Source organism: Miniopterus natalensis, chromosome 10 (assembly GCF_054644295.1).
Source record: "Miniopterus natalensis isolate mMinNat1 chromosome 10, mMinNat1.hap1, whole genome shotgun sequence".
NCBI lineage: Eukaryota > Metazoa > Chordata > Mammalia > Chiroptera > Miniopteridae > Miniopterus > Miniopterus natalensis.
In genome coordinates, this window is record NC_142090.1 from 79,463,223 (window position 1) to 79,475,946 (window position 12,724).

Consider the following 12,724-nt stretch of genomic DNA (forward strand, 5'->3'; position numbering starts at 1 on the left):
TCATCACTAATCACATAGATGGTCTCACACTGTGTGGACCATTTGAGTTAAGTTAAAAGTGGGGGAGTTCCAGGCACATGATTGTCACCTGTCTTCTTAAAGGTCCTGAGATCTGAAGTCTCTCCTACTAAACAGAAGCAGTCTAAGCTCTGGGTAGAATATGTGCCTTGAGTTAAATGACCTTTTTTTCAAAATTCCAAGCTACCCCTGTAATCTTCGTGTTAGCAAATACACCGGTTCCGAGGCAAAGGCTATCAAGGCTCCATTTCTCTGCAGACTGCCACTCGAGACGTGGAGCTTAATGGCATCAAGAGCACTGAGCCTTTGATAAGAAAGCCCTATTTTTACAGTTGAATAAATGTCCCGACCAAAGGAGCCACTTCACTCAGAAACTGAGCACAGAACAGATGTGGCTGCAGCAGCTGTCAAACCTTAAGCGCCGCGTATCTACAGGGCTCGCCACGGGAAGGCGGCGGCGGAGGGGGGCCGCGCACAGGGACGTCACGGTCCTTTGGCGCTGACGGCGGTGTGTTCTTACCAACCTGCCCTTCTCTTTATCTTATCTGGACAAAGAAAGTAAGCAGAAAATTCTCATTACCTCTCGATGTCAGTGAGCCGGGAGGAGTCCCGAAATCCTTTGGCAAAGGGGTTGCTGTCTATTTTCAGCTTGGTTATCTGGAAGGGGAAGAACGGGCAATAAACAAGATCATTCTGGAGGTCGGGAAATAAAATCGGAAATAGTTTGTTCACTTTCCATCACGGCACCGCGAGAACGTGTAGTGTGCCTGGGTTTCGTGAGAAAGGTCGCAACTGCCAGAGCTCACAGGATGGATGCAACGGATGGTCCGGGAAAGCCTCGGAGGAAGGTACTTGAGGACAGGCCGGAGGTCAGTGCATAGAGACAATCGGGGAAGGGGGAGCTGCCCGGAGGGCCAGCACTGGTGGGCACTGGGGAGCAAAAACAGAAATGCTGCCTCATGCTGAAATGGCAACGTAATTTTCTAATACCAAGGGCACCTATCTATATTTATAATGGGTAAAAAGATTAAATGACCAGTAACAGCTTCGTGTTTAATGTCTATTGAGATACATGACATAGATACATGCTCTAAAGCTTTTGGAATATAAATTTACCCCAGTAGCCCCTTCCTATAGACTCAAGTGAGTCGGTCTTTGTTGCCCACCCATGCAATGTTAGTTATAGACTCTAAGCTTGTATGGGAAAAAAGCATTTGCTAATAAGAATCACTGTCTGAAGTACTAAGTGTCTATGCTGTGCTAGTCCTAATTCCCATAATATTAATAATTAGTATGAAAAGATCTATTAAATCATACGCACTGCATCTCCAAAGAAGAATACATTAGGTTACGAAACAAAAATAAGTAAATAAAGGAAACACTGATGAAAAGAGGCTTGGCTTGTAAAATCCCTGAGTGTCAGAGCTGAAAGGGACGTAAGAGAACTGACACAGCTACTCAGTGCGTGAAAAACACCCACAGGTCCCTTTAAAGAGTCACAGCTCATCCATATCACTCCGACACCCACGGTAATCTTCAGAGACACGCACACAAAATAGTCCTAAACTGGGGGGGGAAGTCATGGGTCGGGGCATGTCCTCTTCTTTCACAGGATTGAAATAGTCTGAAGTGCTATTTTGCCAACAGCAATTTTCCTCTGATCACAGCGTATCTACTGTTCACTTTAAGCCACTAACACCTGAAGAACTGCTTTTATTATTACAAAAGAAAGACATTTTTTTTCAAGTTTTCTTGATGTGAGCTGGCCAATGTACAAGCTGCAAAGAAGCTATTTACTACCCTTGGAGTAGAAATTTCTCCACACTCTCCTGACCAGAGAGCCTGAACTTCTCTGTCATTAACACGGGCAGGTTATAGATTGATTCTTGGATAATATGAATTTTAAGGGCGCTTGATGATGCCTGAGAAATGCTCATTTTTAGCCCATGAACATTCACTCTAGAGCAGCAAAAAAAGAAAATTGCTAATTTCCTTTTCAGCTTAGTTCATGGAAAATGGAAAACCGGGAAGGAAATAAGCTGGGTAAGTAAGAAATCTGTTCTTAATGGGTAGCGGCAGCCACTCTGAGGATGCGTATAGAGAAACACAGGACTCGAGGCCGCCTCCGAAGGGTGACCCTCGGGAGTCTGTGGAGAACCTTCTCTCACACTCAGCCAGACCCCAAAGGGGCGAGCATCTGCTTCAGCCGTTTTTTCCAGGGGTTGACACTCCCCGTGACATCACTGGTCTCTGGCTACGGCTGGGGCTCCCAGCCGCAAGGTGAAATTGGCCCTCAGAGACCATTTCTCCAATTATCAGGAAAAGATCTGTCCAAAGGCATTTAAAAATGGAACCTGACCTACACTTCAACTCTCCAGCAGTGGTCTGCCTGCTCCAAAAACAATGTATGACCTTTAAATCTTAAACTATAAAATAGTTTGTTGAAAGTATAATGTATTTAGCTTTTATCTAATGATGTAGACAAATGCGGTCGTTTCCTCGCCAAAACCAGAGGGAAAAATAATTTTTTAAAAGTCCCATTTTCATTACTTATAAATAAAACTACCAGCCGCAATAAATGAGAAGCTTTTCCACAAATTCCATTGGAAAAGTCTGATTTGGCTTTTAATAGATATAAAAATACCAGTCCTGTCTAAAGTTTAAGACATATGAAGGTGATCCTGACTGTGAACTTTCACATTTTCTTCCTCTCTCTTCTCTCTGTTCCTTTTTTTTTTTTTTTTTTTAAATATGTTGTTACTGATTTTAGAGAGAGAGGAAGGGAGAGGGGGAGAAAGAGAAACATCCGAGAGAGAAACATCCATCGGCTGCCTCCTGCATGCCCCCTACTGGGAATCAAACCGGCAACCTTTTGGTGCACAGATGATGCCCAACCAACTGAGCCACACCTGCGAGGGCTCTGCCTGTTCTTTGTGCATAGAAAACAGAATTCTAGTATTTCTAGTATCCTTAGTAAATATTTAACATATTTCCTATATATTTATTTTATTATGTTTGCTATAGAAAAGCCAGGACACAAACATGATAGAGTAATGAAAGAGCAGATGTGGGGAGGCCTAGGAAGAACCAAAGGTAGCTTTAGAAAACTGTATAAGACTAAAGACAACATTAACCCCCAAATTAATTTATTCACCCCCTAAATGTTCAGTAAGCGTGAATTTTGATTGGTCTTAAAAGGTTTATAAACCATTTCAAAACTGGCTTGAAAAACCAAATCAAATCTTTGACTATTACCCGAATTTCAAATATATAGAAGGCACTGTGCTAGGAATTAGGGTTTTAAAGGTAGATGCATAGAAATAAACTATTTTAATTTGACAATATTGTCAAACGCTGTTTCCAAACTTTGACACTGTCGGTGGTAATGTCCTTGGCCCTGACATCCAGCATGATGCCACGAAAAAGGAGGAATGAAGACCCAGATTTGTGACCTTGGGCCAGTGTATTAACTGCTCTGAACCTGTCTCTTCATCTACAAAATGGGGCTTGAGGTGGGCTTCTTCAGGGGATTGATGTCAGAATTAAATGAGATATTGAGAAAAACGTGGAGAGATTTTTCTAAATTAGAATAAATCCAAACCAGAGACTTTAGATTCTAGTTCGGAGGGGGGAAGGGGTTACAAAGATATTTGTTGGGCTATCCTGAAAATGTTCATATTAATTGAATTTTAGATGATATTAAGGAATAATTCTTAATAATTTTCTTAGCTGTGATGAAGATATTGTGGCTACAAAATATTCTTATGGTCAGTATGTATTTATAGAAGTATTTACAGGTAAGGTATCGTGATATATGTAGCAATATCAAATGACTAAAGAAACAGTAAGTATGGACACATACAGAGACGGAAATGGGGCAGGGGAGTTTAAGTGGCCAAATGTTAATTTTTGAATCTGGGTGGATTCAATTTACCACTTAACTTTCACACATTTGAAAATTTTCTAAATAAAAATCTGAGAGGGGGAAAAAGAAATTAAGTGAGATAATGTCATTAGATCATCTGGCTGCTATTAGATGTAGCCAGTGCCTCCACTTTCCCAGCTATAAAAGGTGACATAAAAATACTCTTGTCCCTATCACATAAAATCATGGTGAAGATTAAATAAAACAATGCACTTGAAATGGTGTCTTGCACATAGTGAATGCCCAAATATCAGTCATTATTATAATTATGTAGATGTGGCTATTATCCCCAGGCTTCAAGGTCATGCTCACCACGAGAGAAGAAAATGCATGGGAAAGTATCTAACAGCACCCAGTCCTTACTAAGACTTTGATAAATATTTACTGAATTGAATTAAACCTTGTGGATGAAAAATGCATAAATCTTAAATGTGATATACAACAAAGAGTAAAAATATATAACTCCATGTTATAAATTAAATACCTTGATGTTAATTAAATACACACTGCTTACATACGACAGCTTATCATCTAAAGAGACATTTAAAATCATTCTAGTAGAATTATCACGCCCTAAATTACCACTGACTGAGGCCACAAAGTAGCGAAAGTGCCAGTGGTTTGGGGAGTTGGCTAGAGTATGTGCTGATTCTGCAGAAACGCTGAACTTCCACATTCTGTGGGGCAATCAATGAGCGAACGGCTAAGTACCTCAGGAGGCTCTACCAGGAAGAAGAAAAGGAAGCAGATAATTTCTCGAGAAGAGCATTTGAGGAACCAGATAGGGGGCAGTTCTGGGTCAGAGAGTGGGCAGCGAACAACCTGGCCAGGAGGACACAGGTTCTAGAACAGATGGCGCAGTGCGGGCCTGCATCACCCTGAGCCTGGTCACTCGGCACGTCGAGGCTCCGGGCTGATACTCCATAGCTCTCTCCAAAGAGACCTTCTGTTTTAAGTACTGGGATCGTTGTCTTTTCCATGAAAACGGAAGAACCTCCTAAATCTTCACCTTACTTAGGAAATAAATCGTGAGTGGTGCGCTTACCAGTTGATTCTGATAGGCAGTGACTGCGGTAAAGACCGTCTCTGGGAAGATGAACGTCCTGAATTCTTCAGACTTCAGATTGAGCAACGAGGCCGTGTGGTCTTTCTTCTTAATGATGTGCACCCGCGGCTGGTACTTATGCATCGAGTTCAGAATGATCTGCAGCAGAGAAGTGGGGAATGCTGAAGTTCGGGTGTTTATATTGCTCAACAGGCTGAACTACAATGAGGAAACAAACGCAGCATGAAGTCTAGTTTCAAATTCAGTTTCAAGAACAGGATCTACCCTGTTCCATTCTCAAAGCAAATCATTTGCACAGGCTACTGCAGAGTTATCCTTGTAAGTCACATTTTACCAAAACAACTGCAAGATAGTACACATCGTTTTCTAAAATGATGGGGGGAAAGCCATGTGGAATACAAGTTTATTTAGTTTTAAATCAAGTCTTTGAAATATTTGTTATTTGTTGGTCTGGTTAGGCCAAAGGATGTATGTCTACATTTTCTAAAGTAAGGAATTATATATGCTAGGTGTGACAGACTGTTATTTATGGGGGGCGGTGTGCTATTAGACAGGCCAGAGTTAGAATAGTGAATCTGCTACTTTCCAGCTCTTTCATCTCAGGGTGAGCGATCTCACCTCTCCAACCTCATGCTCTCAAACGCAAAACCAGTATTAACCTCATAGGGTGTGGTGGGGATTAGATGATGTAACCGTCATAAATCACAGAGCAAGCAGGAAATGCTCAGTAAATATGAACTGTATTATTATTGTCGTTGGTATTTCTGGCAGGTTCGCCGATTCCTGACTTCAGGCACAAACTAAGCATAAATGATAATGATAAAAGTTACCCAATACTTAGAAACCATAGCATACCCAGGTCAACAAGACAGGATCGTGTATCTTTTCAATCAAATATAATAATTTGCCATTACGAAATCTGAGCAATAAAATTCACCTTCGGATATAAAATCTTCCCCGCCCCACCACCCAGACAGCTACCTAAATCTGCAAAATCAGGTATGTCTTTCCTGGGATAACAGGCCTCGCACTGTGTGCCATTCACCCGCAGGGCCTAGCAGAGAGCCTGGCTCTCAGAGGAGGTGTTTTATAAATACAGCAGCAGGACCAAGTTCAAATGCACACAGCATTGTTGCAACTAATGGCTCCCTCGTTTTGTCCACTAGTGTGGGTGTGGAAGGTGAGTGTTCCTGCTGGTTGACTTTAGGAGACTCAGATACTAGTCGCTGTGGGGTACCTGGTACAGAATCGGTCTCTCTCTGTGCTGAGATGTAAGCCAACTGCAAGGTACAGGGCATTAGCTGGCACTGGATTTTGCACATGCGATCTTTCTATGGCCCTAAACCTGAGTAGGAATAACTGAAACGCGTGAGAGCTTCAAATGAATTGAAAAAAACTTAAAAAACCAGTCATCTCTTTGTAGGCAAGTATTCTAAGGAGTTCAGGGTATCTGTGCTCAGTCATAAAACCAGAATAAACTCAAAGTGACAAAGTGCTAATATAAAAGAAAACCTGATAATTCACTATATGCTCTAAGAAGGTAGAGTTTTCAAATCACACACACACAGGAAAAACCCTAAGCTTTAAATAAGGTCCTGGCTCCCCTACAGTCACTTCCCTTTGGGAAAGGACACCAGACTGACTCAAACCCCAGGCTCCTGGACTCTCTGCTCAAGCCCTTGTGAGGCTCAGGAACACTAATAAAAATGTGGACGCTGCTTCGTCTTACTTCCAAATAATTTCCTGGAAGTAAGAATATAAAACTAAACATGCACCAGTAAGAGGGCTTTCTTCAGGACTAACTCAGAGAGTGTGGCAAAACAACACAGGACCTCAAAACCTTTCCTGTCGTTTCCAGAACACACTATGGCTGGTGACAAAGGGTTATATTAAATAATAAAATTTTAAAGCAAAAATGGATATTAACAACCATCCGAAACTCAACAATTTGTCAAAGCCTAGTCTTGGCATCGTCTGGCTGGATGCAGAGCTCCCAAGGTGCAGCCGGCGCTATGCCCGCCCACAAAGCAGGTGCTAAAAGGAAAATGTGTCAGGTTCTGGACGGCTGATCTCAGAATGGACGTCCAAGTGTTTCTGGGAAGACCCAGCTCCTCTAAAAGCTTCACACACAGAAAATACTAGAACCACTAAAAATTTTCATCTCTCCCCACAAAGATTTCAGTAGAGCCCAAGACATTTTCATATGGATGACATTAAGAACGATCGCTGGCCTACAGAAAATGTCTCTCAGACACTTTATAAATTTTAACCTGAAAAAAAGTCCTCAATGGGAACATCTTTGGGAAGAAAAAGGACAGTTATGACAACATCCTTAAAGATAAAGGTCAACTATCTTTTCCAACAAGTATAATGACAGAAACCTGTCTGCCTGCTGCCAACCTCTGAGCAGCGCCACCTGCAGTCACGAGTTACCCTGGTTCCTTTGACTTGCTCGTGATAAACACAGTCTCCTGTGGGCAAGTGGATGCTGCCAGAAGAGATTTATGCGGTTTCAGGTTCAATCCAACCACTGGAAACTGTGTCTAGAACTCTCTAATTTATGATCTACTTATCACCATCTTTTCTGAAAAAAATTTTGAAATTCTTTTCTAAATTGCATAGATCCAACAAAAACTGAAACGTAAAGTAACAAGGGGATAAGAGAAGAAATAATGATACCAGAATATCTAAGCCCCAAAAAGCCACTACGCAAATACCAATGTGCTTTGTGGCAATTCAGGCAAAAACATATAAACAAACAAAAAACCCAAAACAGTATTCTTATTAAAAACAAGTATGCAAGTCTGTTTAAAGTTTTTTTTAGCATAAATCTAAAACAGAATTTTTACGTAAATCTTTATTTAAGAGCACGGACTAACATACCAGATGGTTCCTTAAAAAGCAATCTTATCAGATGCGCGAAGGCCTGAGTCCTTGGTGTTTGTTCTATTAACTATTGATAAGAGCTCAGAATTCCAGCATGTCCCTTCCCACGTTTTGATGAACTCCTTCTTGACACAAAATCATCAGTGTTTTGTCTGTCACTGCAAGACTTCTCTGTGCTTTAGTATTCATCAGACTCTCTACAAAGGGGACACAGATTGAGTAAAAAGCGCTCTCCCAAACTTCTTTAGGCATGGTTTCAAATGGTCAGCCTGGACCTGAAACCAAATAGATTGCCGGCATCCACTTGCACATAGGAGCCCATTTATCACAACCGAGTCAGAGGACTGCTGGTGGCGCTGTTCAGAGGTTGGAAGTAGGTGAACAAGTTTCAGACTTATTTGGACATAAAACCCTGTTGTTCTACTGCATCTCGAGAACACACTTTGGGCAACCCCGCGGGGGGACCTCTGCCCCCTTGCTTTGATGCTGTGTTATCTGACACACCACTGACAGGATTCAGGCGTGTTCCCTTTGTCTGACTGGTGTAGGTACAAAGCAGTGGCTTAAAAGGAAATCCATGGTGCTGAAGGCCCCCGACCCTCTTGCTTAGAAATGGCACGCAGTGTCCCTGTGAATGGCCTCTTGACAACATGAGTAATGGATGTTCTCAGACAATGATTCACAGCTAGAGGGTGGGAGACAGAGGGCGAGGAGGAGGAGACCTGGAGGGAGAAAGTTTCGTGTGACTTCTCCACTCCACCCGGGGAACCCGCACAGTCGTAGGTGCTGCACTTACGTGGCCGTGTTGATCCAGTTCATTGTTGGTGAGTTTCACCTTCTCAAAAGACACCATCTGCTTGAGCAGCTGCTCACCGGTAAAAGGGGAGTCTGGGTGTACATACAGCCTGAGAAAATGGTGACAGAGTTTATTGAGGCTTTTTTTTTTTTTTTTAATCTGTTCTCTGTAGGTTATAAAATATTCTGATTCTAAAGGAACACAACCCCCCCATATAAATGGTGACTTTTATTTATCCCACATAATGTCAAATTTAATAATGTAGCAATACCAAAATAACTCTAAAACCTCTAAATGTGTTTCTTCATGTACCAATGATCTAAAAAGAGTAATACTGAATAAACTTTCTATTATCTGTTGAGCAAGCCATTTTAAAGAGTTTTTTTTCTATCTACCTACTAATAGGCCACTGAGCTACTTCTGTAAAATATAAAACCTATTGGTATAGGTATTTTCAAAAGAAAGATTAGGCTACACTAATTGCGTAATAATTTCCTAGGATAAGCACTGCTAAAAAGCAATGAAGACAGAAAGAATTTAAAAGAGGAAACAATTCTAGAGAATCCATTCATTTAAAATGGAAAGTGACTGAGTTTAAAGTTATGTTCTTTGTAAATACAAGACAGAGTAACTTTAATACAGGGACCTGGGAACTTTTAATTGGCCACTGTCCTAATCTGTTACTCTCCCCGGTACCCTAAAACGCCATTACTTTCCTCATCACCTTGTTAAGTGATGAAAATGAAAACAAGCTGAGTAAGCTTCAGATTACTCAGTGTATTCATTGGTAAACAGCCTAAGTGAAAAAGAAATGTGTTTATCAAGCATTATCATCTATTGATCAGCTGCTGTGTGCAAAGCAATCTTTCACAGTTAAACGCTGGCCGTCTGCTCCCCCCGCGAGGATCCCACTAAGCACAGCTCTCTGTAACTCCCAGTCCTGGTACCCACCTGCCACAGCTTTTCTGGAGTAGGGGAGACTACAGAACCAACGACAGGGGAGGAAATGTGCTTGGTTCCATAGGACAAGCTCCTTCATGGGGGCAACAGGTTATTTACACACCAATTTTGTATAGGATCCTTATAACTACAGCTAACCATAATTACGGTTGGGGCAAAGGCAAGGGGAAAAGTCACAAAACCTTTCCTGGCAACGTTCATATGAAGAACACAAAGTTTGTGCCAAGGCCTGTCACACAGAGGACAAAGTACAGAAGAATCGGGGGCATGTACTAAAAGCAAGTCCCCCGAGCAAAGCACAGGCAAGGCGGACAGCGATGAAGATTCTCCCGAGACCCACGCAGGGACCCGGGAGGCTTTCTCTAGGTGTTTGTTTGCCTGCCTGCCTGTTTGATTTTTTTTTTTAGGAGGAGTGCTCAAAATTGCCTTTCAATGGAAGAATTCTTTGATGACACAACTATCATGGCTGTTCGAGTGTCACTGGTCCAAACCAAGGCTATAACTTTACAGGTGCAGTTGTTTTACCAACCAGCACCATGTCCCACCCTCCCTGCCAGGAAAAAAGAGAGAAAGATTCGAGGATATTTCAAGCCCCAGAAGTGGCTGAAACATCCTCTCTTTAAGTCTCAATTCACCAGGTGTAGTCACATTCATAAAGATTCACTTATCCATTACTTTCAAGAAAAGGGAATGTCTTATGTGAAAATAGAGCATGATTTCAGATCATGTAGAATGTCTTGCCATTATTATGATCAAATATGTTCAAGCATTAGTTTTTCTGCTTAGGAACAACTGACCGATGAAGTTCCGTCTGAAATAAAACATGTCAAAGAACCAGACCCACAAGGAATTTCCACCATCGGTACAAAAGTGATCACCCTGCCAAGTTCCCCACCTTTTCCTTAATGGAGCTAGAAAATTTAGCACTATTTCTTTTTTTAATAATAATAAAGAATAGTTGCTTATATTATCTCGAATATTTCTATCCTAGAGCACACTAAACATTTTTATCTGATGGCCATATAAATAAGATGAATTAAGATAAATGAAAAAGCGCACAGGAAGCCCCTCCTCTCTGAAGGTCCCTGGGACTTGAAATTCCAGCAATAGCTTATACATGCTTCAGTTAAGATAGTGCATTGGTTCCTGCCTTCCTTCCCCAACCAGAGCAGATTAGTAACATAAACAAGGCATGTCATATTTCCAAAGTCCTGCGGGCCTGCACCAGCTCCCATACCTTCAGATAGAAAGAAAACGCATGCTAAGTAAGAGTGATTAACTTCTCAGAGGAGAGACTTTGAAGGGGGAAAAAAAGGGTTTGTTTGTAAAAATGGTTAGGAATCTGCTTAAATCTCTCTCCTTTAAAAGCTCAAACGTAATGTGAATCAGCTATTTAGTAGGAAACAGAGAACAGTAATTATATTTATTTTAATATCTATTGTAAACTGGTGAATCTTGCTTCATTAAAAAAATGAGTAACAAAAAAAAAAATCTCTTCATCATTGAATATGTTTTTAACATACTGATTTGGAAGGGTTGGGAAGATGTCCCTCCTCGTCTCTTGTGGGCATAGAAAGCTCTGAGAGGCTTCTTTCATCTCTTCTTTCCTGTATCTAGCATCCTGCAGGCTCAATAGCGTCATTAGCTGCTAAATAAGCTAATATTCTGCGTGAACCATGAGTGTAAATAGTCTGTGCGGATTCGTGCCTTTACTAAGACTCCAGGCTACATACTTACAAAGAACCGGCTGTACCTTCAAAGTTCCTAAATCTTTACATTGAAATAAATTTTCAGTTCTGATAGGAACTTTCAATCAACTACAAAAATTAGTCCTGACACAGCTTAAAAGCTGTGAGGCTTGGTTTTAAAACCCTAAATGTAAAGTCAGCTAATATTCTTTGTATTAAAGTATACAATTGGGTTCCTGGAACTACAGCTGTAACTGTTCACATAAGCAAATATCTGAACAGGTCTAACACCCCCATACTGCCCCGTGTTCAATTGGGCAAAGCAGCACTAATAGAGGTTTAATGTGTTACATTTTAAACAGGGTTCTACTAAGGAAATGTTATTGCCAATGAACAGCACAAACATATATGATCTCTAAGATACTAACTGAACAATGTTTCATGTAAAAAAAATGCTAACCTGATGTTGAATTACATTCATCCACTTAAACTTTAAACTTAAAATCTCTGAGCCCTTTCTGGCCCAAAACAACCACACTTTACCAAAATGATATTTATTGTGTGCACATATTACCACATTGTTAACAAATATTTACAATAAGCCACCACTTTACCAAAATGCATTTTTTTAAAAAGGATTTTAGGGCAACCACTTTGTCAGTAGTATTAAGTAGCCAACTAGAAATGATGAGTGCCATATGAAATGGGCCCAGATTTCTAACAAACATTCCCACTGCAATTTAAGGAAACTCTGAAGTGAATTAAGAGCAAAGATAAAATTACAGACGATGCTCGGCTATGTAAAAACGCTGCCTTTCTCAGAGACTAGCTCATATTTTGTATAGTCAGTCCTGGAGTGTCTGAAAATCCTACCAGAGCTCAGGGCTTTACAAACAGACCTGCTTAGAATTCAAACCACCAGGCAGGAGACATTCTACCAGCAGGGTTAACACGCATTGTGCTCAGGCAAATATCTGGAGGCACAAACCTGGCCGGCAGAGGAGGGTCCGCCTTGCCAGCCACCAGCCAGGAGGAGCGGTGGTAGGCGTAGCGGTACCTCTTGTTGTCCACGGGGACAATGTCCATCAGGACGATGTACTTGGCCTCAGGATCCACGCCAGAAAACGACACCCGGATGGTAGGAAACATCCTCCTGACACAGGGAGACAAAGCGGATCAGCCTGAGCTCACACTGCCTAGGATTAGAGGGAGAGAAGGGTGGGACTCCCCTCCCTACCCCAGAGGCCCCCAAACCCTCTGTTTCCTGTAAAGCCACAGAGATGTGAATCTGGAGACCGACATCCTAGATGATTTTAAGTGTCACCTTTACAAGAGTCTTCAAGGCTGGAGGAAGTTAGCTGTGTTTTGTTTCACTTTGGATGCCG

The 12,724-nt window shown here is 41.5% G+C and overlaps 1 protein-coding gene across 1 annotated transcript in view; it reads right to left on the reverse strand.

Annotated features, from left to right (window-relative positions):
• Positions 1-12,724, reverse strand: part of TBX20 (T-box transcription factor 20) — a 31,163-nt gene that overhangs the window by 14,115 nt on the left and 4,324 nt on the right. Inside the window, exons 3-6 of the mRNA XM_087821440.1 lie at positions 12,328-12,492; positions 8,692-8,800; positions 4,989-5,147; positions 599-675 (exon numbers count right to left, since the gene is read on the reverse strand). Coding sequence (XP_087677566.1) covers positions 599-675; positions 4,989-5,147; positions 8,692-8,800; positions 12,328-12,492 — 510 coding nt within the window. The remainder of the gene's footprint in view (positions 1-598; positions 676-4,988; positions 5,148-8,691; positions 8,801-12,327; positions 12,493-12,724) is intronic.